Raw genomic sequence first — 26000 nt, forward strand, 5'->3', positions numbered from 1 at the left:
CCCCCCTTTTGCGGAATAAAATCCAAACTATAACGAAATTAGAAAAACGCCCGTGTTACGTTCTAGATAATTTTGTTGCGCATCGAATGGTATATGTCTCATTGTTGTAGCTTAAAAACTCTAGGAGGAGATAGGTTTGCAGTGACAATAAGTTAACTTTTCAGTAGAGCCCGTCAAAGTCCCGCGCGCATCGGAACAGGCACTCAATGTAGCAAGGATACAAAACTAAACGTTACTGGAGCTTGATTCCAGTCAAGGATGGTGGGAGTGACTGCATGCACACCTCCTCATATGACGCCAGGTGGGTAACTAAGGTGCACTTCAAGCAGACACTCTATTTAATGTGCTCGCAGCGAATTTCCTCCGATTCTATTTGTTAAAGAACTACCCCCACCCCCCTCCCTTTCATGATCTGTCGTGAACGCATAAATCAACGTACAGAGATGGTTTTGGTACTGTTGGATAGATCAGAATGTCAGCTTTAAGATTAGACTAAAAACCGGAAAAGCCGAAATTAAAAATTTTACCCTAGACGCTCCCCTTAAAGAAAATCACTAAATAGGAAATGAGAAAAGTCAGAAATCTATTTGCACATGCAGTCTCTCCTGTCATCAGTATTTTGTTTTCTGATAAAATAAATGCAAGCCTATACTATTAAATTTTGCGAGTTTAAATTTGGAAAATTTATCCTTCCATCTGTCTGTAATCTCAATGTAAAGTTGGTGTGAACTTTCTGTACAAAGTAATTTGTCAATGGAATGAGTCACATTCAACACTTGATAGTAACAGCTGAGTGTGGTTTTTGTTTTGTTGTGAGTGACATTTGGCTTGTTGCTTAACACTGCTGCTGCTTTTCCTTGTTAATGATTTTAATTGGCAATTATTTATTCCAGTTAAACCATTTTCTGGCCAAGATGTGTGACAGTCAAGAAGAAGGTAGTGGTCAAGAAGTCTACAGGCCAGCTGGAACTGATGGTGAGATTTTTCTTTGGGATTTTATCATTAATAAATCAAAATTACAGACCCCAGTTGGGTCTGTAACTTATGATAGAAGTGTCAGTGGCCAGTGCTGAAGAAATAGGCCCATCATCTGTTGCTAATTTTTTTTAATCAAACATGGTAATTCTATGGGTGGGATTGATTTGTGAAAAAAAAATTTGATGTGAAATAGTCGGGAGTTAATTTGAGTGTGATGAGTGATTTTACTCTATTTCTACAAAATAAAATGGTCCAAGGAAATAGGCTGGATGAAATTTTAGAAATATTGATTTTTATATGTGGTGTTCATCCAGCAAGCTGGAATTTATAAGTGGTAATATGCAGGGTTGACAATGATTTAATCAAAATGATTAAATCATGTGATTAAATCACTTGATTTTTTATAAAAAATCATGATTTATTATTTCTTCAATTTTTTTGATTTTTTTCATATATGTAAATATATTGAGTGGCAATCTTTAATTTATAATGAGGTATTGTTATTCATGGTTTAGTATAAATGTACTATGAATGACAAATTGGTATCTAAACTTGTTGCCTTTAGTGTGTATTTGGTTCCAATAAATTGAATGTTTTTGGTACAGAGGCTTCAAGTGTGCAATACATTGTACACAGCTAGCAGCTTAGCTAATTCTTATAAGGCTATAAGTAGTCTTTAACTATTTGGCTATTTATCATATACCATATTGATTACAATATACAATTTAAATTTGTTAGCTAGCTTATACAGGGTGGGGCAGAACTGGTTGAACAGTTTTGAGGTGAAATAAAAGAGTAATGGAGGTACATAAAGTAGAAAGTTTATTTTCCTCAAAATTAGCATAACATACGATTTAAAATACTTATGTTTTGAAAACAATATCAGGAAGATGGGGTTTGTTAGCTGCATCACACTGTTGGAGTCGTTCTCAGAAGTTTCCTACAGCATGTTCACACATATGGCAAGGTATGGCCATAACCTCTGCTACAATATCTGTTCCCTTAGATGTGGTAGGGTGTGAGGGCGACTTCTGAACACCCTTCATTTTAGATGTCCCCAAAGAAAGAAATTGCAAATGCTAAAATCAGGTGACCTCGCAGGCCACTGTAAATCACCTCTCAGAGTCTGGGAACATTCGTTTCAAAACATTGAGTGACATTCGGGCTGTGTGAGCTGTAGCCCATTCTGCTGGAACCACATGTCTCCCAATGCTTCATTTTCAACAATGTTTTCCATCCTGGGCTGCAAGAAATTTTGCAACATTGCAGCATAGCAATCGGAATTCACTGTTACGGTTACTCCCTCCTCTTACAACGACTCCGACAGTGTGTTGCAGCTAACGGCCCCCATCTTCCAGATATTGTTTCCAAAACATAAGTATTCTAAATGGTATGTTATGCTAACCTCTAGGAAAATAAACTTTCTTCTTTATGTACCTCCATTACTCTTTTATTTTACCTCGAAACTGCTCAATCGGTTCTGCCCCACCCTGTGTATTAAGAGGTTCAGAATTTATTGACCTTTTAGGCAATTAGAAAGATTTTCCACCCTAATACGAGTATTATAATTAAAATATATTATTTCAATCTTTAAATATGTGAATTTAAAACTAGAAACAAAGCAATTACAATTATAAGACTATATATAAAATAATTGAATGCAGTGAATGGATATAAAATATTTGAATTGTGCAAATGTTTATTTCAAAGTGTTAGCTTTTCTCATAACTTAAGTCTCGTTTCAAGTCGTATGAGGTTTGCTTGGTTATCGTTCAGTTTATGTTTAGTATTGGTTTATTGGTCTGAATTAAATGGGAACTACTAGTTGGTGTGTATAGAGGGTAGAGTCTGGTACATTTATATGACATAAAACTAGTAGATCTATTGATAGCGCTGTGCACTGTGCTATCAGCTATCTATGGATAAAAATAATTTCTTCAAATGTGTCTTTCCAAAGTTGCTGCCAAAATATGCAGTATATCTTAATTTTTTATAGGAAAAATTTAAAAAGCGTTTAAATTGTGATTAAAAACTGTGTTAAATTTAAATTGTGCACCGGGATGGGCAGTATAAATTGGGACAGTCCTCTTTCACGGTGTAAAAATGTTACAGCAGCTAAACTAATTGAAATACTGCAAAACTAAAAATAACAGCATAAACTTTAATATTTTTCCTATCTATGTAGTATAAAGAAAGCTGAGAAATCATAGATTTACTAGCTCTAAAAAATCCCAGAAAAATATGATATTTTGAAAAAGTACATCTGCTAAGGTCAGTGGTAAAAAAAATTCATCACATTAAAAAATTTTGCTACAAAAATTTGCAGACAGGTGTTGGCTTTAAAATGGATTGATGAAAATTGTGCTCTTTATTCAAAAATGAAATGGCAGCCATTTCTGCAAGACAAGGTCCTCTGAAGTAATGTAGGACACCCTTAAAAATGCATTTACAGTAGAACCTTGGATAGCAAAATCTCTGGTTAGCAAAAGAGAATGTCAAATAATTTTTATTTAATTTACTATCTCAGCAAAAGAATTTCACTTGATGAAAAATTACTGCATCAATGGTTATTACGAAATTGTGCATAGAATGTCATAGATAGAATAGAACATAGAATGAAAAGTAATTAACATGAAGTATGATTTATTTCTACAAAAAAAAGATGGTTAACACTAAAATATTCCTTTCTATTTCAAGTATGTTTTTTTACAATCTATTTTTGTTAAAGTGAATTAATTCACTTGACCCAATTAAAATGGTACAAAATTATAAGTTCAGTCCTATAAGATTCTGGAGGAACTGCTACCGTCAAACGGGGTAAAAAGGGATGGGCGGGGTAAATCGGGATGCATGTCCCGCATTTCGTAGAAATGTTGTAGCAGCTAAACTAATCAAAATATTGCAAAACTAAAAATAGTGGCGTAAACTTCAACACTTTTACTATCTATTATGTATAAAGCTAGTCAAGAAATCAAACATTTACTATCTCTAAAAAATCACTGAAAAAAGGTGTGAAAAGTGCAATTTTGGAAAAGAACCTCTGCTAAGGTTTGAAGCAGAAAAAATATTCGCCATATTAAAAAATTTTACTTACGTAAAAGTTGCACCCAGGTGTTGGCTTGAAAATGTAATTGATGGAATTTGCCTATCTCATTCAAAAAAAAATGGCAGCCATTTCCGCATGGTGGGGCTACTCGGGACACCTCCCCGGGATAATTAGGGACACCCTTAAAAATGCATTTACAGTAGAACTTCAGTTAGCAGAGGTTCCAGTTAACAAAAAAATTGATTAACAACAAAGAATTTTGATTACATTTACCTTGCTCAGCGAAAAAAATTAACTTATCAAAAAATTAGTGCATCATTGGTCGTCACAAAATTGTACATAGAATGCTATATATAGAATTGTGCACCGGGCATCATAGAATGAAAAGTAATTTACCTAAACTATGATTTATTTCTCCGAAACATATGATGTTGTCACTAAAACATTATTTTCTGTTTCAAGTATGTTTTTCACAATCTTTTTTGTCATAGTGAAATCACTTGACTCAATTAAAATTGTGCAAAATTACAAACCATCCTGTAAGCTTACAGATACAGAAGAAATGCTTCATGGCTGCTAATGTGAAGCTTGCAGTGGACAAGGTCTTTGTCAATGCTCAATGGCATGTCCATGGATACAGTAATATCACATTAATAATACGGTAATTAATGAATAGGGTAATATAATATCAATAAAGGAAAAACAAGTAAAAATCACAGAAAATGTCATTTATTTTACATCTACATCATCTACAATGAAAGAGGCGGACTTCAAAGTACTGTTAGTAATGGATGAGTACACTCTGCATACCATCAACCGGGGCTACTCGGGACAGATTTGATCATTTTTTTTTTTTTTGTTAATAACTGTTAATAACTTCTTACGATGAAACATTTCAATAACAAATTTAGGCTCATTTTATAGCTCTTTGCGAGGGCTATCGAATGGCATTGTCAAAAAATTCCATGAGCTATTCGTAAGGTGCTAGACACAAAGTAAAGATTGTCCCAAGAAGCCCCGTCAGTCTGGGCTACTCGGGACAATGGGAATAAAACTTCATTTCAAAACATTTGAAAAAGCAGAGCATGCTCATCCATTACTAACAGTACTCTGAAGTCCTCTTTCATTGTAGATGATGTAGAGGTAGAATAAATGACATTTTCTGTGATTTTTAATTGTTTTTCTTTTATTGATATGATATTGCCATATACAATAATTACCGTATTATTGATGTGAAATTATCATATTATTGATGCGATATTACTGTATCCATGAACATGCCATTGAGCATTTACAACAACCTTGTCCACTGCAAGCTTCATATCAGCAGCCTTACAGCATTTTTTTCGTATCTATAAGCTTACAGGACGGCTCGTAATTTCACATTTTAATTGGGTTAAGTGAATTTACTATGGTAAAAAAGATCATGAAAAACATACCTGACCTGAAACAGAAAGGAATGTTTCAGTGACAACCAATGGTTATTTTGGAGAAATAAATTATAGTTTAGGTCTATTACTTTTCATTCTATGATGCCTGGTGCACAGTTCTATACATGACATGCTATGCACAATTTTGTGATGACCGATGATGCACTAATTTTTCAATGAGTGAAATTTTTTTCGCTGAGCAAGGAAAATGTGATCAATATTTTTTGTTTTTGATCAATTTTTTTTTTTTTGTAATTGGAGCCTTTGCTGAGGTTCTACCGTAAATGCGTTTTTGGGGGTGTCCCAAATAACCCCAGGGGGGTGCCCCGAGTAGCCCCGCCGTGCAGAAATGGCTGCCATTTCTTTTTGGAATGAGATAAGCAGATTCTGTCAATTACGTTTTCAAGCCGACACCTGGGTGCAACTTTTACGTAAGTAAAATTTTTTAATATGGCGAATATTTTTTTTGCTCCAAACCTTAGCAGAGTTTCTTTTCCAAAATCGCACTTTTCACACCTTTTTTCAGCGATTTTTTAGAGATAGTAAATGCCTTTTTTGGTACCGTTTGGCCTTTACTAAATGAATTAAATGACTCCTAGAAAAATGTTGATAAAACTGCTTAATGAAGCTGCAAGATTACCCAAAATATGGTAATGTTGTTACTTGGTCATTTAGTAAAAAGTTCAACTTTGATTTTTTCATATATCATGCATTAGTCATATACCTAGCATAAAAAAATCTCAAATCTACTACAGTAATGTCTAAAGAGTCATGTATGTTAGTCTTTTCCATAAACTCAAAAAGTAAGGACTATTTGAAAATTTTCACTCTTGTGAAAACCATTTGAGAGCCAATCAAAGGCCTCTGAGTTATTTTGTCATGTAGTTTTTATTGCCAAGCTAAAGAGTTGTCAATTTAATGTTTATTGCTGAGACTCTTCATTAAAAATGAAGATTGGGTAAACATTGCTGTAACCTCATCTAAATTTAAAAACCTACCTTTTCTTCTTACACACCTTAAAAAAATATCTTTAGTTGTTTACTTAAAAAATCTTGATTTTTGTTATGTTTTTAAACTTGTATACTTGTAAATGTAAATCATGCTGAGATGTTCATTGCAGACAGGAATCAGACAAATGGCAGTGGAAGAGAAAGCCCCAGCATCAGTGAAGGATCTTGGGTGGCTGAGACCGGCTGCTTGGGATCCCGCTGCTGTGATCCCAAACAAGGCCCCTATAGATTTTTGGGTCTTGTCTTCATGTTATTCCTTAGTTTTGGTTAGTATATGTTCATTGTACAACTGATGTTTCTTATTACTTAAGAATCCAAAATTTCTTTTTGGCATTGCTGTTTGCGATAAAAAATTTTGCTGTTCTATATACAAGCTTTTACAAAAATGAAAATTGCTCTGCCTTGTTAATCTTCTGCTCTTGGTAAGTAGTATTAGGCTTCTAATAATGAAACCTTTCCTATCATGAACTCATTCAATAACTTGAAGCAATGAATCGATGCATTGCTTCAATCAAGATTATTTTGATGCATTTATTTATTATTATGCCACTAATTGATTGTTTAAAGTAATTTTGTGCATTTCACAACTTGGAATCTGTAATGCTTGAAAGCATTGTTCTCATAAGTAACTTGTGTGCAGGCAACACCTTCTGTTATGACACTCCAGGTTCTTTACAAAATGAGATCAAGACAGATATGAATGTCTCAACTCTGCAGTTCTCCACCCTGTATTCTCTATACTCATGGCCAAATGTTGTGCTGTGCTTTGTTGGTGGCTTCCTCATTGACAGGCAAGAAATACTATGATGGCATTAATTCTACGAATGTGTTACCTGAAGCAAATTTATTTAAACTTCATGTTGATATATTTTTTGTGGAAAATATGTGAAGCTTTGTGGTTTTTGCACAACATTTATTGCAATTTCAACTGATTCACCATCAATTCTGAAAATCACTGGAATAGTGAATTTTTGATCTCAGAAATCATTGAGTGTACTTTTTGACTAATGACAACTGACCTCTATTTTCTATGTTTTTTTTATTGTTTGCTACATCCGTTGTAATAAATCTATTGATATATTGTTGGGACTTGGGGGTCAGCCCCTCTAAAGGTCGATGATGGTCCGGCCGGTATAATACCAGCTCAGGAAACCAAATGAAAACAAACTCAGGAGAACAAACAAAGGAACCAAGCAAAAATATATTGAATAAACTCAATGGTACATGAAGATGAAAGGTGAAAATTAGTTTGTTAGAAATGAGATGAATGATGGGATGAACCTAGCATAAGAACAAAAATAACCAGCAGCCCCAACTGGTTTGAACAGTAAAGAATAAGGATGCAAGGTAAATAAACTAAATTGGGCCAGAATAATGATCAGTAAACTAAACCAAACCAAAAATATTGAAACAAAGGAATCAAGTGCTCAAAAAGGATCTTGGGTCAGGCCTGGTCCATCAAGTGGCGTCCGCATCAAAGAAACAAAGCGGTGGTCTTGCTTGTTAGTGGCAGTGGAGTAGACTCAACTGGTAGGGTACAGAAAATCAGAAATAGTCACTAGACTACACTGACTGGTATGAGAAAGGCCCAAGGCCTGGTCCCCAGCTCAGTACGGGATCCACTAACCCCAACCGCACTGCAAGACCATTGGGGTTAGTGGAAACCGCTCAAGTGGAAAGTGGAAACTGTTCAAGTGTTTGGGGTTAGTGGAAACCGTTCTAACCCGTTCCCACTGCAAGAGTGCAGGAACAAGAACACATGAATCCTATCCAACAAAAACGCTTGCAACACATAAGTACACATTGAACTTCATCATACAAAACTCTAAAACAATTTAAGGGATGATTGATGATACAGTGGGGGGGAAATAAATATTCGTACACTTGAAAAATCGTATTTTAATGTACCGGACTTAAATCCGATTGAAAATTTGTGGCGGTATTTGAAGATTTAAATTAAGAAAAGGTCCCCAACAAACATTGAGAATCTTAAGGTGGTGTGCCAAGAAGAATGGTATAAAATACCAGTCAGCATCTGCAAATCATTGGTCGAGACGTATAGAAATAGACTGGTATCTGTTGAGCTGAATAAAGGGTATTCAACCAAGTATTAAATTAAAATAATGCGGATTTATTGTTTTGTACGAATACTTTCTTTACCCGAAAAGTGAACATGTTGCATTGTTTTTTGTTGCATTGAGATTTAATTTCTTTTGATAGTATTTTTCAATACTATGCGTCTCTATACATAATTTAAATCACTTTTCCTGTTAAGTTTGTGTACTTACATACATTAAAATACGATTTTTCAAGTGTACGAATATTTATTTCCCCCCACTGTATATAAAGAAATTTTCATAATTAACATTTTTGACTCAGATGCATGGCGCGGGTGTTCCCTTAACTCGCCTACTAAAGAGACAAGAAAAACTTTAACAGCAGATCAGCAACACGCCAGTCATGAAGTCAGCATAGCCAGAAAGCAGGTTCTTTAAATGCAGCAGGTTAGTCAGCAAAATGCAGTAGGTCAGAAGAGCAGAACTGCCTTGGTCAATAACAACCTCTGAAGGTGACATGGCATGAAAATTACTTAAGCTGCCTCTATTATTTAACTGATCTTAATCACTCTAGTATTTAACCATTGGGGACAATAAAGAAAGAGGAGTACAAGATAATAAATAATTCATTTGCCCAAAGGTAGCCCCTAACAATATATAAAACATTTATATACATCATTCTTTTCTCTACAGAATATTCGGGATCAGACTGGGTACGCTCATCTTCTCAACAATTGTGACTGTTGGTCACTTCGTCTTTTCGTTTGGTGCACTTATAAATACATTCTGGTGCATGCAACTTGGGCGATTCATTTTTGGGTCTGTCATGATAAATGATGAGGTTATTCTATTATTAAAATACTAGTTTATGGTTATTCTCTAATGTAAAATATGTACAGAATTATCTTGATTTCTTAAGTGAATTTAGGAATTCAAAACGTCTTATTAGTCAAAAAGCCTCCCTACATCGGAGTGTGAATTCATACAAGAGTGAACTCTAGTATGATTATCCTTAGTTAGAGCATTCATCCCTCTATGAGTACGATTGCTTTGAATACTGGATTTCTTCTGAGTCAATGGTTACATATTACTATTTAGGAAGTTAATTCTTTGAATCTCTACAGTATTGGTGGTGAGAGCTTGATAATAGCACAGAATGCCTACACCGTGAGCTGGTTTAAAGGCAAGGAGCTGAACACCGTGTTTGGCCTGATTGGTAGCCTATCCAGGGTAGGCTCTACCGTCAACTTCCTTGTCATGGAGCCCATCTATAACTGGGTTGATCAGACGCAAGACGGACATGTTACTTTGGGAATTACCCTTGCCATTGGTAAGGCTGCAAGGGTCGTGTTACGATAAACATCAGTATGAGTGCAACGAACAGGATCATAATTATTTTTTATTAAGTACAAATTATTATGCTTGGAAGTTCTTGACCATTATTGTAACTACAGTTAATGGAGTAACTTATAATTTTGTTGAAGGCTCTATGAAGACATACGTGGAACTATCTATGCTTACAAGTATTGAATGATTTGCTAAATAAAGAGGTCTTGAAATTCTAACAACTCTGTTGCCATCCTCATCATTATTATGTGAAAAGCCACAATTTTTCTTCTCCATTTTGATCGTTCAGGGTAAAATAATTTAAAATCACACATTTCATATCATGAATTGTTTCGTTGAGACGGCCCTACTTAGTGCTTAAGTAAGGTTTTTTCGTTTCAGGTGGCTTTACTTGCGTATTCTCGCTTACTTGCGCCATAGTTCTTGCTATCTTAGATAGAAGACGAAGCAAGGTTCTACGTGTGGCATCAGCTGAAGTTGGAGAGAAAATTCAACTGAAAGATATCGGTAAATTCCCGCTGAGCTTCTGGCTGATCAGCGTCATCTGTTTCACCTTCTACCCTGCCATCTTCCCTTTCGTTGGACTTTCCAAGTGCGTGTAGTATTATTCAACTATAAATATTTCCCGGAATCAAAGGCATCCTATCAGTTATTGCGAATTATATGGAAATTATGGTTAACACTCGCATGCAGTCTATGACTCATGTCTTACTATTTCCTTTTTCTTGATTGTATTTTGGCGCGTTTCAGAATAAAAACCAGTGTATAATTCTTTTACTCTCCTTATTTCGTTTCACTGTTTTCAAATATCTTCAACGGAAGGTTTTTTTTTTCGAGTGAACAAATATGTTGCTCTAAGCCCTAAGGTTATCGATTTATAAATTTTGTATTACTCACGACATTTTTGTTGTGCAGAGTTTTCTTCATGTACAAGTACGGGTTAAGCAGTGCTAAAGCGAACTCTGTATCCAGCATCGCGTTCATAATCTCAGCGTTTGCGTCACCAATGTTTGGCTTTGTCGTGGACAAGACAGGACGTAACATCATGTGGGTCGGCCTTGCCTGCCTTGTCACCATGGGCGCACATGCGATCATGGCCTTCACATTCATCAACCCCTACATCCCTATGGTCCGTTGGTAACATCATTCCTCTAAATTATAAACGAAGAAAGCTGATGTAGCTAAAGTTCATTTACAGCCGCTGGTAACATCACATCTCCTTGAATCATTTACTTGACAGATCGTTTGCTATGTCACGAAACATCATTACATTAAGAATCTTTACTGAATAACATCATTACATCCCTGTGCCTTTATTGTCAGTTTTTTCAAGTCGGCGTTATAGTTAACTTTTACTATCTGTTTTCATCTTTACATTAAGTGATTGCAGGAATTTATCATCCTGGAAGAGCATCAGTCGTGAATATAACTCTTAAATGATGCACAGATATGTAATTAAAACTATATTTCAGTGCATAATGAGCCTGTCTTGCTCGCTGATGGCGAGCTCCCTCTTGCCAATGGTGGCTCTCATCCTGCCTGAGTCGCAGCTGGGCACTGCTTACGGCATGTGAGAATTAGTGGCTGAAATGGGCGGCAATGTCATGATTTCTGAGACGTTTCCATTAGGCTCTTTGAAATTCCAAAAAGCAAACCGCAGCTTTATTGGCAACACACGCCCCCGAGCCAACTCGCCCTTACCGTGGGGGGCTGAGACCAGAGGCTGTTCGGTCGATGAGAGCAGAGGCTGTGCGGCCTCAGATGCAATCATGTCCAAGTGGGTCCAGACTAACCGAGATGGTAGAACGCTCTTCTGGTGGCGGCCTGGCACTCTGATGGACTTGCAATCATCCTTTTGTATCACAAACCCTGGCAGGGACCTTGACCTGATCCGCCAGCTTTAATAGTCACCAACGGCGAGGGCTTGCTGAAGGACTCTTGGGCAGGCGTTGGGAGAGGCAGGCTTAAACGTCGCGCGGATGGAGCGGCGCCCGTCTTGCAATACTAGTCAAGCGCATAACCTGCTTGGCTCGAGACAACCAAATCTGTATCTTAGCGAATGAATGGTCACATCGGGTCTACGTGTGCCCGACAGCAGGAATCCCCTTGTTGGAGCCATTGACTTGGGTGCCTGCCCAGCATATCGGACGAAAGCAAACATCATGATAACTGAAATGAACTCTCCCAATAACTCGCCGCTCATAACTAATTCTCCGGCAACGACCCAGCTCCCCACAATGGAACCTACTACGACCTCTCCAACCGCCGAAGCGGCCGAGCTGCTTCCCTCGAATCTCGCAAGCCGGAGGAGCCAGCCGATAGACGAACTACAGTAACTGACTACAGAACCATATGAACCTGAACGAAACCGAGAATATCATGGAAACGCAAAATCGGGAACAAGGATCAGACAAACGAGTAGTCGCACACCCCTGAGACCCAGTATCTTGGAAAATCCAAATGAACCATCTGGACAAACGCCCAAACAGCAGATAAAGTTCTTCACAATATCAGCCAACGACGGCCGTCACCTCTCCGATATTGCCGTTATAAGGGCCAACTGAGAAATTCAAAGAACATTGAAGGGCAAACCAACTTAGATTACTGAGACCAGGAAAGGAGTGCTTCTTGTTGAGGTCGCAAACTACCAACAGTGCCAAACCATAACTACCATACAGACTTTATCCAATGTACCAGCTACAGCTGCCCCCCCACATTAGACTCAATGAGACTCGCGGCACGATCTGGTACCCTAACCGCCCGCACTATACAGGCGAAGATTTACTGACAGAATTGAGTCAGCACATAGTCAAGACCGTGTATCGTACGAGGAGAAGGGAGCAGGGTGTACTGGTGTCCACCCCGGTCTATATACTAACCTTCGATGGCTGCCAGTTCCCGTCGCACGTTGCAGTTGACTGGTTGCGCTGTCAGTGGCGACTTTACATCCCGAGGCCTCGCCGGTACCTCGGATGTAATGATGTTGGCCATGGAGTGGCGACATGCTGCCAGCTCGCTGCCATTTGCGCCAACTGCGCTCGTAGAACAGCCCTGCGCCAACTGCCAACATGAACTGCCCTGCACTAATCCAGTCAAATGTACCAATTGCGGAAAGCCACATCCTGCCAGCTCTAGGCCATAGTGCAATTCTATAGGTACTAATATAAAAGAACATGGTCTTGTGACATTTAGGATCAACTCTTCTTTACGGACCGACCGACCGACCGCTGCACAACACACTTGCACCTTCCCGAACAAAAGTTAGTTGCACACTAAATGAACAAAAGGAGCGGGGTAGTCGTGTCGGCAGCAAGCTGCGCCAGCAACTGCGGCAGATAGCCTTGTTAGGAGGACTGAATTTTGAAAAGGAGATCAAAAGCCTTGGTTTCAAGGCCGTAGGAGCCTAAATTTCAGCCTAAAAATATTGAAAATTTACGTTTCTGGATGGCTTTTAATGCTGTTAACATCGAGAAACTTCAAAGTATCTTTTATGCAAGAAGTACTCGATACATAAATATAAAATGGATTTAAACGTCACTTGAAACTGAGTGATCCAATTTGGATCGCTCAGTTTTGGAGTGACGTTTGTAGCAAATTTAAATATATTTAGCGAGTATTACTTGCATGAGAGATACTTTGAAGTTTCTCAATTTTAACAGCATTAAAATCCGTGTAGAAACGTAATTTTTAAATTTTTTTGGGGCTGAAATTTAGGCTCAGGACTTGAAACCGAGGCTTTTGATTTCAAATTCTCGACCAAGCGAGCTGCCGCAGCTGCTGGCACAGCTTACTGCAGACGCTGCCTCGCCCATTTTTGACCAAGGCAATCCGTTTGAAAGAGGTCATTGTGGGGTGACGTCACTGGGGTCATCCGTTTGACCCACGTCATTGTACCTTAAATAACAAAAGTACCTTAAATTATTTATTGCTAATTTCGTTCATTAGGTACATATTCAGGCTATAATTTGTTATGAAAGTTATATCCCCATAGTTCCATGCTTCGTCACAAGTGAAATTCATCACTTGAAACGATAATTTTCAAGTAAAACGAGAAGAGTCGTCACGTTAATTCTCCATTACTATTATGTTATAACGACGTTTTTGGTAAAAAGTATTTTTTTGAAGTACAGCCAGGAAAAAAAGAGAAAATAATAATACGAAAGTAACATTCATTCCACTAAAAGTAGAGTGAAATTAGTAATAAAGAATGAATTTTATTTGTTGATATTCAATAACAATAAGTATTATTGAATTTTATACAATTTAACAAGAAGGGAAGCAAATTACAAGTCTATAATGGCCCACGTACAGATTGCAGCGCCAGCAGCGGCGTGTAAAGGAACTACTCTAGTGTTTAGTACGTTACGCTAATACGATAATAATATTATGTTCTGTTTAGGCACAGTCTCTTAAAGTGTTTCAGCTACGTATTTTCCATTACTAATTTTTTATTTATTTATTTGTGGCGCGCAATGGGGGTTGCATCGTGTGACGTCACAGGCGATGGATCACGTGGGCAAGGGTAACGTCACCGCAAGCTCCGCCTGACGGCCAGCTAGCACGGCGGAAATAGTGCGTCAAGTCGATTGTGGTCGAAGTCGAACGTGGCCGGCGATCGTGAATGGGACGCCTGTCGATGATCACCACTACCGCGCATCGAATGGACTATCATGATCCCTTCCCTCAAGAACGTAGCCTTTAACACTTTTTGACTATAAAATTATCAGCCGCAAGCCACCAGACAGATCACATCCATTGACTTAGATCAATCAGCCCACAGGGAAGTAGCCTGACGTAGAACGGCCCAGCATCGTCTGCCAATACGCGAAAAAAATTTACACGACCCGGATGGAACGCGCTGGAGCCGTCCGTATCTGTCCCGTGTGTCGAATCAGCCTACGGTCGAACGGTCACGCGACGTACGACGATAAATTATGGAACTGAACTAAGCTATCTGAAACCTAACCCCAGATGCTGTGAGCTAAAAGTTACGTAATTTAGCGGAGCAGCGGAAGTCGCTCGTCGAAGTACAAAAGATTTTGGAACAGAACTATGCTCTCTGAAACCTAACCCCGGATGTTGTGAGCTAAAAGTGACCGTCTAGTGTGCAAGGCAGGATGCATGCCGTTCCACTGGCGAGCTTGGCTGGTTGGTCGCAGTCCGTTGTCCGCTAGGTACAGTTCGAGCTAAAGTCAGGGTATGAAGTGATGATTCGATGCAACGTTCAGTGGTGGACAACCATTACTCTCTGGACTATTCGCTTCAGAATATGGTGGCGTAAAGCTCCTAATATTTAAAGTAAGATGATGTCATGGGCTGGTTACTGACGGCAGGGTTAATACGTGGCTGATTGGTGGTCATCCGGAAATATGCTAGGCGTTCCTTTCAGGGCTGATTGGTGCACAAATTTGGTGGCGCACGGCTGCGTTCACTCGTGAATTAGATTTTCGATTGTGATATTGTAAATAATTTGTGGATAAATGTGATGGAGCTATCCAGACATGCACAGTAGGTACTGAGAACGCGAGTCAAAAATCTGGAGCAAATGCCACGGACAATCGGGAAAAACCCACTAACAAATTTCACACTCGCCCAAAAACTGCACCTAAATCTCCACTGAAAGAACCTTTTGCAAGTAACGCAACGAGGAAACGAATACAAAGCAGCTCCTCCCCCTCGCCCGAAACATCGAAAGGAAAAATACCGAAATCACAGTCCCAAAGCCAGCGCCACCAAAGCGAAGACTATCCTGCCAAAGATGAACATCGTAGAGAGAAGGTAAAAAAAGTGCCAAGTACTGACTAGGCTCGCAGGGTGCGCATACTAGAACGGGTCACCCACGTACCCGAAATCAACTGTGACATTCTGAATAAATGCCCCCTACTCCCGCACTTTTACCGTGCTGCTGCTCCTGCTCTCCCCATGTTAGAAATGTGCGAGTGGGGCAAGAAAGATAAAGAAAGAGACACCCGGAGCGCACCACCATCCCCACATCCCTATCAATAAAGCCTAAAGCTCCTCCACCCGGCGAGATTACCGAGACCGTACCCAACCTGAAATCATGGGCCTAACGATCATGCAGTGGAACTGCCGGGGATACCGCCGCAAGTATGACGATCACAGGGCAGTTTTGCGCAAGGCAGCCAACCTGTGTTTGCATGCAGGAAACAATGTTGGGAAATCTCACCTCGACCCCACCACAGAACTACCACATGGAAACTTTTTTGGATACACCCAACCCCAGACCTGGGTCCGGCTTCTGATCTTGGTGAGGCGCAATGCCCTCTGCTTCAGGATGCCTTTAAATGTCCCTACCCAAGCAATGGCTGTCCAAGCGAACATCAAACACAAGAATGCACACGGTATGTAACATCAACATTCCACCTGGCCGTCCACTGACTGCCGAAGATGTGAGAGAGATCTCGGAACAACTCCCCAGACCTTTCATCATAGTTGGTGACTTCAGCGTCAAACACGTGGCCTTGGGAAACTGGAAACGACCAACGCGGTAGAACCATCGAGCAATTTTAAACTAATTCCGACGTATGCCTTCTAAACACAGGCCAAGCCACCCATTTACACGTACAGACTGGTACCACAACCGTCATTGACGTGAGCCTCTGAACCCCTGACATCGTGAGCAGGGTGCGGTGGAGGGTGATGGACGTCACATTTGTTGGTAGCGTCCACTTCCCGATAACAAAAGATTACGAGATCCACCAAAACGAAGTTACGCAATCACGATACATATTAAGATAGTTTGATACCTTTGAGGCCCTAACCCGCACGGAAGACCCGGAGGAAGACATCTCTGTGGATCAGATGACATAAAAATTCACACGCGCCCTCAGAGTTGCTAAGCATAACAATACGTCGCTCCAAAGGTGGACCTATCCAGCACCGCGTTCCATGGTGGAATGACGGCTGTGCTCGCGCCAACTTGGAACGAAAGCGAGCTCTGCTGCAGCCCAACACATATAGGACAGAGCCCGGAAAAAGTCTTGGCAACGGTACCACATCATACCTAAATTGCAACACCCCCATCTCTAAATTTTAGCTATGGATCAATAAAATTGAAGGAAGAATGGGCCATAACCAGTCATGCATAGAAGTGAAGGGTACGGTCACGGCGGACCCTCAGCTTGTGGCTGACGTGCTGGCACGACATTTTGCCGATATCAGCATCGGAAGCCACTATCCTCGCTTTTTCTGCGCCATTAAACAACGACAAGAGTCACAACATCTAAACTTCAGAACTGACAACATCTTCTCATACTCATACCCAATCACATACCTCGAACTATTCAGCTCACTCCAGCATTCTAAGAACACGAGCCCCGGACTAGATTGTATTCTCTATAAAATGCATAAAAAGATGCACCCGACTGCAGTTGCGGCCCTCCTGGCCTTATACAATAAAATCTGGACCTCTCACTCGCTACCAACAAAATGGCGTACCGCTACTGTCATGGCCTTCCACAAACCCAATAAACCACCAACAGAGGCATCCAGATATCGGCCCATCGCCTTGACTAGCTGCATGAGAAAGGTACAGGAAAAAATTGTCAATAACAGGCTGATATGCAATACTTGGAAAACAGACCTTAATCTCTACTGTGCAGTGTGGCTTCCAACTTTTTAGAGGTCAAATGAAAGCACTGGTCCGACTTCAGAGCCACATAGTACAGAACAAAAGTGAAGGTCACAGTCACAACATATGTATATTGACGGCTCAAAGTCGGGTGGCGCAGTGGGGTGTGCGGCTGCGACCGACACAACAACAATATCATGACGACTGAGTCCCTACGCATCAATTTACACCGCAGAGTTATCTGGTGTCTTCAGTACCCTTTAACTAATAGATGATCATAGATGACATGACTTTACAATATTTATTTGCTCCAAATGTGTAGTGCAAGCCCTGAGAATATACAACAGAAAGCATCCCATCATCGTCGAAATCCTTGCCGGACTTGTGCGACTGACGGAAGCGGGGAGAACGGTAAGCATTTGCTGGGTCCCGGAATACGTGGGGGTGCGGGGCAACGAACGACAGAGCTGATGAGGTGGCGGTTGGGAACTGCTTCGTCAGACGCGGCCATTTATAGGGGGGTTGGATCTCAACTCACGGCGCGCATACTGCGATAGGCTCGCACTTTCTAAACGCCAGCCTTCGTAATGACCGAAGAAGGTACGTCCCGGAGATCGTCACCACCTCGCTCACGTTTTCTAGACAACTCAAACGGTCATGTCATGAGGACGTGCGACCACGCAACACGGTGAGCCAAGAATATCTGAGTTCGTTAATAGCTGAGGTCGTTAGACCAATTACTTCGACATCACTGGAGACTTTACCTCTGACGCGAAATACATGCCTAGCTATCTGCAACGTTAGTATACCTTCTCATGCTACTACAACAGCTACAACTATTACTCATTTATTGATGCATAAAGTTTCGCTATCGAAAATTTTGGGGGGATCCGTCCAAAAATCCTGTAATTGTTTTTATTTTTACTATGTGTGTTTGCAATTAATTAGCATTCAATTTCATCATGGGATTTTATACAAGTTAGCAACCTCTGACTGAGCTTTTTTGCTTGTTATTTTTTCACTCGTTTTCGTATTTTTAAGACCTTCCTGCTATTTCTATTTCATGTAATTTCCTGCTTTTTAATTTTCTTGTTTCTGCAGAATGCTGAGTTTCCAAAATCTGGGGCTGGCGCTGATCAGCATGCTATCAGGATTTGTAGTTGACAACTACGGCTACCTGATGCTGGAGGTGCTCAACCTGATATGTCTCAGCCGTGAGTATCGCTCATCACTGTTATTGCTCTTCACTTGGCACGCAGAAATGTCCCAAGGGATCTCGAGGACACCTAATTTACTCTCATTCTCCACTCGTGTTTCTAATACCAACTAAAAGCCCCTTGGACTTTCCTCTCCGAGGTGCACCGTGCAGGCTCTAGCTATTTATTTATATGTTTATCTAGACGGTAAATTCTGAAAGCAGAGTTATTTTAAATTATTCATTCGAAATTTGAATTCAAAATAAATTTCTTAGTAAATGGTGTGATTGGATTTTTTCAAGTTACTGAGTGTGGTTCCTATTTGAAATCGAAAAATCCCATTGATGCGCTGTAGAAACATTGACATGCTTGGCTCGCAGTGGCTGTGGGCAGCACGGGCGTGATCTACGTGGTAGACATGATACAAGACGGCGGCTACCTCATGAAGCCTAACAAGGAGCGAGGCATTGTGTCTCCTCGGGTGGAAAAACTTATGAAAGAAGCCGCACTCAAGAAGATCAGTGAGAACGAGGACAAGGATGGCAAGCTGTCAAAAACTGATGAGGGTGAAAAGGTCGTCATGGAGGAAATTGAAAAAAAGAAGCCAGTCGACCAGGACAGCAAAGTCGGCATTGCCGTTAACGAAGGTTATGAAACTTCTGAGGACGAGCCTAAATCTGAAGAGAAGAATTCGGTCGCAATTGTGACTGTAAAAGCATCGTCCGACGACCATGAAGACGATGTATCTTCTTCGTCGTCAGATTCTGAAGTGTCCGCCAGAAGCTCGTCATCTGGTTCGTCCTCCATCAGTGAAGTCAACGACGAGAAATCGGTTTCTTCGACAGACGATGAAATAGCGTCTAGACACCCACCAAACGACGACTTAGACGATTCAGAAAAAATAACTTGTTTCTAACGAAGGGAATTACTTGCGATGGATGAACAACATATTCCAATGAAGGTAAGTCATTGTGTGGTTATTTTTTCCCGTTTTGGCTATACTTTAAGTATTTTAAGAAATTTCCTCTGTAGATCGGCTGGCTTCAATTTACAACGCTTCAATGTATTCTCTGATTGTGCGGATTAAAATTGAACAGCGGCTATAAGAGACCGTTCACAACAACTTTTGGCCTCTGTTATTTAAACTAGAGACGTTCTATGTGGAAAACTTCAACCGAAATTGGTATTGCTGTAGTCATGTGTTCCTATTGTCTCCTGTAGAATATACAATTTCTACTTATTCTATAATTCGTACACTGCAACATATTTTTCAATTGCTGTTGATTTATATTGATTACATTATGGCGATAGGTAAAGCTTTCCTTGAGTTTCAGCACCGGACGTTGCATCGTGGAATAATTCCTAAATTTTTTGTGGAATAATTAATTATTTGTACTGATGTCTTATCAGTAGTACCTATACTGTTTTGTGATCATCCTACTTCTAGGTTAATTCATTTTATTGTGTCCATGGGTCCGATCAGCTAAATTGTTCATACGTATGAAAATAGTAATACATGTGATTTTGAGTATCATTTTGGAAGGAATAGAATTGAATATTCATCAAATCTGTTCCGCTTTAGTATGTATTTTGTATGTAGAATTTTATGTCTCGTGTCAGTCTCGTAATTCTTCGTTTTTATCCCATTTTCTTGCAGGGGGCGTTGTCAACTGTCTGTATTCAATGAATTGTTAATTCTACCTAGTCTTTGTACGATGTGAGGCTTGTGTGTAAATTTACGTAAGTTATCCATGCATTTACTCAAGCCTTACAATGCCATGTGATTTTCTAAGTAATACGCTGCACGTTGGTTGTTCGATTTATTTGTTGCTCATTTCTGGTTATGACATTACTTGTGTGTGGGTGCACAGTTGCTTTCGTGTCTACTATCGTGATCTGGCTGAGCGATGCTACAGGCGACGGGGCACTCAACCTGAGCGTGTCGCAGCGGTCGGACAGAGACCGACGAACTGAGAGCAGGTATTGTCTGGGGCCTTTAGGAGCCCGGACAGATGGCAGGTATTGTCAGTTGTCAGGAAAAACTGCTCGTCTGTCTCCAAGAGAGTGATTTAACATTCTCCAACGTGTGGTTTATGCAAGATAATTATCGATTACAATACTGATACATTTTTTAGACCCCATCTTTTTTGTCGAAACCACATCTGTTCTTTATTGTTTCAGTTCTCTACTTTACTCATCCGAAGATAGATGGCTAGTTTGATTTCATTATAATTGAAAGCCAAAAAAAATAATCGAAAATAGTCATTACTAAATTTTTATTCTAGTGCATGAGAATTTGCCGATTTCCGCAACGAATATTTTTGCCTTGTTTTCTCCGCATTTGTTATCTTGATATTTTCGTGTTTCCAGATCTCTTTTGGAAGAAGAGGAAGAGTGACGCCCTACTGATGCCCGACTTCAGACCATCAGAAAACTTTCAGATCGCTTTTTTGTGGGCATTGTTTCCAGAAGATTCACTCTGTTACCGCTGCTGAAGTGATACATATTTTGTCTTGTTCAAGTTATTTATGTCGATAATATGTTCCTGTACATATATTATACAAGCGTGCGTTTTTCGGTATATCAACACACACATTCCATCGCGTGTGATTATATTGTCAATTGGTTCTCATGTACAGACAACCTGAAATCCAAGTTGCTTATGTCAAATGTAGACGAGATAACTTCTTTCACCTTGATTATTTTAATCTAGTTTTGAGTCTATTTCCTGATGGGCTATTCTCTTTAAAATCGATCCAGTGCACTTGGCATTATTGGACTCCTTCAAGCATGCTCCTATCTTCGAGACGAAGGACGTGATTTTTGGACTAAAGATCGCTGATCTTAAGCCTTACCTTGTGTATTTTAAACCAGTAATATTTTGCGCTATCGGGCATATCTTCTATATTGTAGAATGCGTGGCATGGCTCAGTACAAATACTATATCAACTTCAACGGCTGTGATGATGATGTCATCCTTAGACTGAATACTTAGCTTCATTCCCTTAGCTCATCGTCTCAGGATCGCTCACTGATTGACGTCATATTTCAGAATTAAAAGAAAAATTTGCAGAGTAGAAAACTGCATGCACAGTTGTACTCACATTTGTATCAAGGAGTTAATTTCTAATCAGGAATAATAAGTAGGCGTGAAAATAAATTTAATCTGTTCTTCTTGATCTGAAGTGGAAATTTATTGCCTATTTGAAGTCGGATATGATAATGAATGTCTATCTCAGTTACAGGATATAATAACCAAAGAATAGCGTTCTGAATGGGTTGATGGTCAATGTTGTATTCGCCATTCCGATTCTCATCAAGGAGTTATAAAGTTCATCAGTTGTGTTCATCTTAGCAACATATTTATTTATAGTAGCTTTATTTGTGAATCCTGCGAAGACTTTTTTAAATGAAATGTTTGATAAAATTTTCACCTTATCTGTTACAGTGTTCTCTAATTCATTAGAATTTCCGTCGACAATCCAGTCGTGTAGCGATTGAAAGTAAGACGTTACTGTCTAGCTCACCGGCGCATTGGATCCAGTTAGTAGGCTTACTTGCCAATGGAACACAGTCGGTGTTCTTATTCTAAACTATTTTTCCCGAAAACAATATGGACAATAATCCCCGAGTAAGAGGTTTTAGATATGCCTTTAGTTTGCATATTACTTCAATCATGGCTACGTGATGGGTTTGTGAACAGACGTGTCTAAAGAAGTAATGTTCAGACCCAGGAGTCTTCCGTTTCAATTATCTCCATTGATTTGACTTATTACAACGAGCACCATGCAATTTATTCAGGTGCAGTGGTTACGTCTGATGAAAATCATCTCTTAAAGAAACCTATTCACTGTTCTGGTAGTTTTTTTCTCGATCAGTGCGAGCCTTCTTGCAAGTTTATCGATTTAATAATAGAGAGTTTAGTCAAGTTAATCATCATGTAACTATTAGTGTCCAGTACATGTATTGCAGACTTGATCCATTTTCCCTTAGTTTTTTTTTTGCAAAATCGTGAATAAGTGATGCACAGTATATTGACAATTACATTAATTCAATATGTGGATGATTATGATAGTAAGGAAAAAGACAAACAATGATATTTTGTAGTTTATTGCAAATGCACATGTTTCGCGGTACAAATATTCCTACTAACGAGTAGAAAAGGGAGAGAACGAATTAACAACATAGTTATGACGCAATTGGCCGTGAAGATTTCCCACCCCGAGTCTGCCTTAAGCAAGCTTAAGGAACATAAGCGCTCACGGCAGTGAGATGCGCCTTTAGAAGAACATACGTAGTTCAAAATTAGAAAGCAGATTTTCTCAGGTACAGGGTTACCCTACCAAACTCAATTAACAATTAACGTTATTAAATAATAGAAAACTTCACCTTAATTTCATCAGCAAATGCTAGTGATCAGAATGTCTGCTTTACGCCGAGAGGAACATCTATGCGGAACATGTGCATTCTCGCCGTTAGAGTTTTACAATTTTTTTTGGTGGAAAAAGACGGCAGCTCTCACTTGATAACGGTTATTTCGTCAACTATGTTTTAAAACATGATCAACAGTTTCAAAAATATCCTAACACTGCAGACGTGGTTCAAAGAAACCAGAGCGAATCATCTATCGAGTAGCCAGGAACAGCTTGGGTTAAATAACTTCCTCGTCCGCTGGTACAATCCGCTCTCATCCTTGAGCCGAGATGAAATAGAAGAATCTGATTCAATCATCGATACAATTCATACGACTGCAAATGAACCTCAACAACGAGTACAACTTTCAGCACTGCTAAGGGAGGCCGAAGTGAGAGCTACCACCCATTCCATCTTTTTTTTTTAGACGCGTTTGGCCGGTAAGCGGTCAGTGTGCACTGATCTCTTGCGGCCTCTACACCAGCAGCTACAATCGGGAGGTCGGGAAGTGTTCGCCCTGATGTTAACACACGACTAAAAGCATTACTGCTGACCTTCCTTCATAAGCTACACACCACCGATTACAGTACAAAGAGGGTTTATTTAACCTTGATTATATCCTAATTTTTAGTAGACGTGATGCAGCTTGATCGTGTTGTTGTACAAGCTTAGATCTTGGAAAAACAGGATTAACTGACATCGGCATCTTTCTAAAAACAACTGCGATGGAAAAAAACACACTCAATAGACTAGCGCTGCAAAATCAGGAGGGTAAATAGGCGTGATGACCTAAGGAAGAAGCCTACTGCTGTATAAATAGAACCGGTGTAAGGGTATGTCCTGCCATTCAGACGCATAGGTCAAGTCGAAAATTGTTATCATACTGCACTTATCTGGAGAATTATGGAGGACATGATGACGAGTATCATTAACAAAGCATATCACTCAATTATCGTGACATGGGAGAGGAGAAATGTAAGCTCAGGAAAAAACTAATCATTAATAGTAATGCACCCACCAGAAACTCGGCAGTTGTGTCAGCGATTCAATAACGAGATGGTGATCAAAACTTGCAGGGGATGTGAAAGGAGAACTAATGTACGCCGTCTTAAGTGAAACAAATTTCAAGCGACGCTCTCAGCGGTGGTGTTTTCGATAGCCGTGATGGCAGGGACGCTTTTGACGGCAGGAGCAGCGCTCTCCCCGGCACCAGCCTGCTGACCCTCATCAGATGAACCTTCCGCCTGTACAAAAGACCAACACTTTGTAATGAAACTTAAATTTATATTTTTACAAATCTCATGAGGTTTCAAATCTCAATTACATGCTCATTATCAACGTTATCTGAATTTCGCATATAATTGTTAGAAAGTCTTGCTTCAAAATGGAACGAGTGATAGAGCTTTATAACCCTCCCAACAGTTATACAAAATTTATTGTGATCGAGATAAGTTTCTCGTAGATCGTAGAAAATTTTCTCTCAATCATTATTGTAATTTTCTTGGAATGAACTGCAGTTGAATAAACAAGCAAAACTCGCAGTTAAATTAGCCACAGAGTCTAACCTTCTTAGGTTTTCCCTTGGTTTCATTGAAGGCTCCTCTGGCACCACGTCCTCGTCCGCCCCTTCTGTAGTTGCTGCCCCTGTAAACCATGGGACCCCCATAGCCGCCTCTCATGCCCTTGCCCATGTCACTCATGTACACCGGTCCCGAGTAATAGAAGCCACCTCTGCCGCGTCCACGCCCTCTGAAGCCACCACGACCACGCATGGGCATCATCATAACATCATCAGGCATGTCGCAGTATTGCAGCTGACGCCCGCCACGACCGTAACCCCCGTACGCGTAAGAGGCGTAGCCACGGAAGAAACGGGGACGACCTCGACCTCTGTAACGACCACCGCGACCGCGGCCACGCATCATCTCGCCGCCCTCCTCGTAGCCGTCATTTTCAATACCGTTGGTACGTGGACCTCCTAGGGATACCAGTCAGGATAATTTAGGTCATTCAATAGATATTGAGCAGCCTTCAATATACCGAATTGTGGATATTCATCAGATGTAAATGTGGTACTTTGGTCAACCAAAAATATTCCAGAAATGTGCAAGGATATCATTTAGGACTTGTTTCAGATTGCAATGTTTATTAGACAATTTGATACCTCATAACAAATTCAGAAGCAGAATTTGTCCTATTGTGCATGCGCAACCAATATAGTGAAATTACTTCCGCCATCCACTGAAATGTGAATCTAGTAAATATCCTAATTCTGAGAACATGGATAAGGTCTATACGTCTCCAACCTCTCCTGTAGCCTCCTCGACCTCTGTATCCTCTTGGTTTGTCAGCAGCATAACGAGAGCCAATGACACACTCTCCTTCAGGTCCTGTAACATTGGCAGCCTCATTCCCTTTCTCTCCGACCACCACGTCAAATTCAACATTTTCGCCATCACCCACAGATCGGACACACTTGCGGGGGTTGTTCTTAACTATGGCAGATTGGTGAACAAAAACATCTTCTTTGGTGTCATTACGGTTGATGAAGCCATACCCACTGCGGACATTAAACCATTTGACAGTCCCACTGACCTTGGCAGCTGAAAAGGAAATGAATACCAATCAATGCAAATAACAGCTGTATAGAAAATTGCAACAGTCCCTACTACAAATCTTCAGAGGCATTTGATTCAGCTTTATCTTGCTTCCTGCAGGTTTTAATTGCTTGCTTGAAACTGGTCAGAAATGAGACATTAGTATATTTGCAATACCGTAATAGATAAAAAATATTGAAAAACGGTCATGACTATAAAATTATTGCCAGAAGCCAATACTTTATAGTACTAGCACTGAGAATTTGATGACAGTCTTTGTGGTTAATAACATCAAGAGGATGAATGTATATACAATGAAAATGGAAAACTTCTGG

The 26000-nt window shown here is 39.9% G+C and overlaps 2 protein-coding genes across 3 annotated transcripts; one reads left to right on the forward strand and one right to left on the reverse strand.

Moving 5' to 3' along the window:
- Positions 1 to 280: 280 nt before the first annotated feature.
- On the forward strand, positions 281 to 22641 carry LOC108673741 (major facilitator superfamily domain-containing protein 1-like). Of its 2 annotated transcripts, none has more exons than XM_018161610.2 (12): positions 281 to 301; positions 894 to 975; positions 6575 to 6730; positions 7105 to 7255; positions 9215 to 9340; positions 9646 to 9851; positions 10250 to 10460; positions 10784 to 10997; positions 11341 to 11438; positions 18561 to 18673; positions 19036 to 19616; positions 21026 to 22641. In XM_018161610.2, exons 2-11 carry the CDS (start codon positions 915 to 917, stop codon positions 19569 to 19571), a joined length of 1872 nt encoding a protein of 623 aa, XP_018017099.2. In that variant the 5' UTR covers positions 281 to 301; positions 894 to 914; the 3' UTR covers positions 19572 to 19616; positions 21026 to 22641. The 2 variants fall into 2 exon arrangements, with proteins under 2 accessions (XP_018017099.2, XP_018017100.1); XM_018161611.2 differs by lacking the exon at positions 21026 to 22641 and adding an exon at positions 20527 to 20588.
- Positions 22642 to 22749: 108 nt separating this feature from the next.
- Positions 22750 to 25678, reverse strand: LOC108673742 (Y-box factor homolog; the record flags this gene model as incomplete). The annotated part of the gene is made up of 3 exons (XM_018161615.2): positions 22750 to 24312; positions 24634 to 25046; positions 25375 to 25678. Coding segments are annotated over 3 exons (837 nt in total), but the record flags the coding sequence as incomplete, so codon positions are not given.
- Between the last annotated feature and the right edge of the window lie 322 nt (positions 25679 to 26000).

This window comes from Hyalella azteca, unplaced genomic scaffold, assembly GCF_000764305.2.
Source record: "Hyalella azteca isolate HAZT.00-mixed unplaced genomic scaffold, Hazt_2.0.2 contig17541, whole genome shotgun sequence".
Lineage (NCBI taxonomy): Eukaryota > Metazoa > Arthropoda > Malacostraca > Amphipoda > Hyalellidae > Hyalella > Hyalella azteca.